General features: G+C 38.4%; 1 protein-coding gene across 1 annotated transcript; it reads right to left on the bottom strand.

Moving 5' to 3' along the window:
* Positions 1–204: 204 nt before the first annotated feature.
* On the bottom strand, positions 205–4557 carry LRRC14B (leucine rich repeat containing 14B). The gene is made up of 2 exons (XM_063420266.1): positions 3394–4557; positions 205–1875 (listed from the first exon to the last, which is right to left on the bottom strand). The coding sequence occupies exons 1-2, from the start codon at positions 4296–4298 to the stop codon at positions 1230–1232; spliced, it is 1551 nt and encodes a 516-aa protein (XP_063276336.1). The 5' UTR covers positions 4299–4557; the 3' UTR covers positions 205–1229.
* Between the last annotated feature and the right edge of the window lie 663 nt (positions 4558–5220).

Consider the following 5220-nt stretch of genomic DNA (forward strand, 5'->3'; position numbering starts at 1 on the left):
GTCTGGGACACTGTTTACTCTGTCGCTCTAATACTTTCTTTGCACTAAAGCTTGACAAATAAATGCAATTTTTCCTTAATTAGTTGTAAGTCTGTAGAGAATACACAGTCCTGACAGAAGGCCAGCAGTGTTTTACACAGATGAACTTCTAATTACTCAGCAACCAGCCTTGTCTCTTTTCCACATTTTTTAATTGGCACTGCATATTTTATTTTATTTTATTTTATTTTATTTTATTTTATTTTATTTTATTTTATTTTATTTTATTTTATTTTATTTTATTTTATTTTATTTTATTTTATTTTATTTTATTTTATTTTTTAGTCTTTTCAACACTAGTTTTTTTTTCAGTATTACCACAGTCCTAGACCTTCTTTAATACAGCTGAAAGGAGCAGGGTACATTCCACCAGCCAAGAAGCTGATTCCAGGAAGGGAGTATCTTGGGGCACTGGCCATCTGACAAGAGGCATGGCTGTGTGGCACTGTCCTGGTCTGCCTTTCTAAAGTACACATTGCAAGAACATCAGCAGAGTCCCCACAGACTGCTTAATGTTGCTGGATAAGTGGGATGAGATCCCCTGCTCTCAGCCAACTATTTGTTTGCTGCCTCCTCAGTATGGAATTTTACTCCTCACCAAGGGCAATGTGTAAGACAAATTCTGGTTATTGTGCTTGCCTCTGCAGAAGAAAGAGGCACAGGGATATGGAGGCTGTTACACATCCTGCATTACTGGGAATTTACTGCATAAAACACAGATTGGTGATTCCAGGTCATGAGCAGGAAAAAAAAAAATCAATTTAGGGGGCCACATGTGAGGATATGTGCACAATCTTTTGAACATCCTGCTGGACTTGGGAAAGGACTTCCCTGGTTTTCTGCAGGGCTAGCAGACCAGCTGACAAATCTAAGGGAACCTGTATAAAAAATTGGCCAAGCGTAAACACCTATTTTATTTACTGGGAAAAAAAAGTGATTTTGTATAAAATAATGAGCTATTAAGTCCTCTCCTCTTTTGTGAGCAAGTTGTGCTTCTGTAAGGTGTATACACTAGATGTAGCATAAGTTTCAATACCTCAGGTGATCAGAGGCTATTCAAACACTAGTAAATTCAGCCAAAAAAATCAAAGAAAATTCACAACTAATGACTGAAGGTGCCATTCTAGAAAAGACTAATTTAAGTTCTGACTTGGCAGATGATCTCATCACTGCTTTACAGTTTTACAAATTTAACTCATTTTGTTAAATGAAGTAGTGAACTTCTCTAAAGTCTCTTTGAAGGACTTGATCAAGTAAGCTCCCAGTTCATTGTTTGTCTCCTGCACAGCTGCATCATAACTCCCAAAGAGTGGTGTTGAAGCCTTCACATCCTCTCTATTTGCTTGGAGTAAAATGAGGTTAAGTTCTTCTGCTACCCTTTCATATTTTTGATGATCAAATCTGCAAAGACTGGCATCATCAATGGGGTAGGTGATACCAATAGGGTAGCAATCCCTTGGAACTGGGAACTCCACATTTTTCAGCATTGGCAATTCACAGAGAAATGTGAAAAGGTGTTTTAGTGTTTGGGATGACAGTGGGTTTCCAGTAAACTTAAACTCCTGTAGTTTCTGACAAGGACTTAAACCTAAAATCATCATGTTGACATGAGTGTCTTGGATATTACAGTCCTCCAGGGTAAGACTCCTGAGCACTGAAGAGCAATGGCTGAGGAGCTTAAAGAATGTTGATGGGTAAAGCTCAGTTACATCGTGACCACTCAGGTCCAGGACTTCCAAGTGATTAGCATGGAAACTATTGGCTAAAAAGGCCATATCAGCATGGTTCAAGGAGCAGTTAGAAACATCCAGCATCTTCAGTGGAGTTTTTAGTGGGCTGCAGAATTAAAGAGAAAAAAAAGATTTATGGTACAAAATATTGAAAAGCTATATTTACAAAATGTCATGCATCTAGCCACATTATGAATGCAGCCATCTACCACATTATTTTTTCAAACCTCTCTTGAAAACAGAAGTATGTGCCAACAACAGCAAGTATACTTTCCTCCTGAAGTTAGTTCCATTGATTATTTCCTTCTTTGCATGATTCCACTGTGCTATTTTAATGGAGATTAAATTATTAATATTCTATGTATCTATTTTTTAACCAGTTATATGTTGTCAAGTGTCTGTGACTTGCTGAATTAACAGCATGCTGATCACTACTACCATAAGAGTATTGGTAACTCCTTGTAGAAAGCTGCTATTATTCCAGGGATTTAGATAATTTCCATTAAGGAAAGATTAATTCCAATATTAATATCAATCAGTATTCTGATAGGATAGCTGCTTTTGTTTGTAGCTGGGTTTTTTTCTGCTACATTTTTAATGCCCAAGAGGTTTACACATTGTAGTGTTCTGGAGTTGCAAAGAGACCTTCTGATGAAGAAGATTGGAAGAAGTGTATTGGAGATTATACTCAGATATTCACATTAAATATAAAATAGTTCTGACAAATGAAAATCAAGAGATCACTTTCATACTTACATCTTAGTGAGACTTCTGCCACAAGGCTCAGCTGGATCAAGTTTAGAAACTTGCAATTCATTTCAATTACATCAATCAATATATGCAGCATGATACTCACAAATTTTAAAAATGGCTTCTTGGATGGAAAGAATTTTAGACCAAGGTAATTTGTCTGGATGAAATTTTGCCTTTTTTTTTTTTTTTTTTTTTTTTTTTATGCTCTGAAAAGCTTACAGTTAACTTATTTCCTGTTCCAACATGAATACTGCTTACTGGTAGTTTGCTAGCTTTTCAGCTTTTCACAAATTGCCAGTTTTCCACAGGAATTCATAATGAATATTTACATATCAATTTAATTTGCAGTATAGAAAAATGTCAGATCTCTCTTGTCTTGGCATCAAGAGACACAACAAACAACTGAAATCAAAGTTTCAAATGAAAATCTATTATTCCCCTGCCCTCCTTAGAATACAGTATCTGTGGAAAAATATATTTGGTGACTGTTCTTTAGAGGACAAAAATTCACTAGATACTCTAAAAAATACTTGGAATACAACTCAGGACATGCACCAAAGGTCAATGCAAGCTGATTAATACATAAGTTCAAATAAAAAATATCTGGGTATACCAGTCTCTTATGTGTTAGTTAAAAGTATATTCCCACCAGATGGACTCTAGAAGACTAATCAAAACAGTTTTTCAAAGAGTATTAGGTATGCATTGACTGCCAATTCTCATCTACAAACGATCTTTCCTAGCTTCCTGCTGCCCTTCCCCCACACACCCCAAGATACACTCACTTCCCTTAGTCTCAGAGATTCCCAGCTTGCTGGTGGCACAAAGTGGTCTTTTTTACAGTGTGACTAAAGCAGGATGACCACATTACCTGAGAAGTTTCTGTATTCTTCCAGTGAGTATAGAAAATGACATGTTCAGCTCAGTGAGCTGTGTCATTTCACCCATCTTTTCTCCAATGTTAGTAAGCATCTCTTCATCTGCATCTGTGAACCTCCGCACATTAAATGTTCGTGCTGGCAAAGTCAAGGACGTCAATAGAGGGAAGTGGGTACTGTTGAAGAGCATTTCCAAGTGTTCCATTTCCAAGTGAACATTATGAACTATTTCCAGTTTGCGCAACAAGAAGGGATCAATGAGCTTTATGATGTAGAAGAATTTCTGCAAGGTCAGGTTGTCAGATCTGAATGCCACACAGCAGATTTTCAGTGGACAACTGCATTTCTTCAACAGGGCCAGCATGACCAGTTCATAGTTCCGCTCTGTCACAAACAAGTCAATTAGCACATTGATACTGATTTCAAAGGTACCTGGATTGCACTGTGCTTGTTGCAGGTAAACCAGCAGTTCTGAACAAAGCTTAGAGAGCATCTGTGTCCTGGCCCACCTTCCCATTGTCTTCTTGCACTTACAAAATTGAACTTCAACATCTTTTATACCTGTCAGGTCGACCACTCTCAACTTTTTCATGTAGGGAGAAGATTGATTCAGCACATAGTCTCTCAGCCCTGTCAGACAGCTTTCCAAGCACACTGAGCATGTTCTATGTCTCAGGTCTTCCTGGTAGTCCAGATTAGCTCCCAAAAGTTTTCCTATGTTAAAATCAAGAAGTGGCCAGTTCTCTACCAAGTCGTGAATCACTTCCCCTTGCTCCAGTAAATAGCTGGCTTTAAAAAGAAGCGGAAAAAGATCATGGGCAACAGCACCGAGACTCCTCCTGGCAAACTGTGCATTTGACACGAATGCTTCAGCGCTAATGAATCGGAGAGACTTCATTATTGTTCTGGGCTCCTTACTGTCATGGAGAGTGACTTCTGTATTTAACTAAAGATCCTGGTTGCTTATGAGCTTCTATTTTTATCTGCAGCTGCTGTTTGCTGCTAGCGGAAGCCTTGGAAGCCAGAGTGAACAGTCACAAGCTGCTTTCTATTTAGAGCTGTACTATGAGTCTGCAGTAATCATCTGTGAGATCTTTAGTCAAAGAGCTTTTAAGCCCTCCTATTTATATCAAAGATAACTCAAGTAAATACAGCCTGCTGCTCAGCAGGAGCAGTAAGATCAGTGCTGCACACATACATGAGAATATTGCTTTGTCTTTTTTATGCCATACAAAAAAGGACTCAGAGTTCCAGTTAAACACATAACATGATCTGTATTCCACTTGTTTTCCATGAAGGATGCTCTGCTAGGGATTCCTACACTGATTTGGATGGGGATGATTTTCCAGAGTTGGCGTAAAGCTTCTCCTAAAAACTACAACCATAAGGAAAGAGTGAGGCACTGCGGTCATTGAACTACAACCTCGCTCCATTTCCTGTCAGCAGAAATAGCTGATACAGTTGCTGCAGTGGAAAAGACAAAAGACTCTAGAAGAGCTCAGAGCCATGCTGACCAAGATACTTGCTTGTGGTAGGAGACTGAAAGTTGCTTACAAGACAAGCTGAACAAAACAGCACTGTTAAAACTCTCTCATAACTTCCCAGGCAAGCATGTTATTGCTCTTGCTTTGAGCAAAAGATGGTCTTTTCTTTCCTGTTATTTGAGAAATGATTGTTCTCTTGTGATACTGAATGGGAGAACATTCAAAATCTATCCAGGCGAGGATAAAAACCTCTGTTACCCAGCTATCACAGAGCAGAGCAGAGATGATGTTTCTTTCATTCAGTCTGGCACTTTGTCCCTTAGGAAGCAATGATGG

This window comes from Prinia subflava, chromosome 1 (assembly GCF_021018805.1).
Source record: "Prinia subflava isolate CZ2003 ecotype Zambia chromosome 1, Cam_Psub_1.2, whole genome shotgun sequence".
NCBI lineage: Eukaryota > Metazoa > Chordata > Aves > Passeriformes > Cisticolidae > Prinia > Prinia subflava.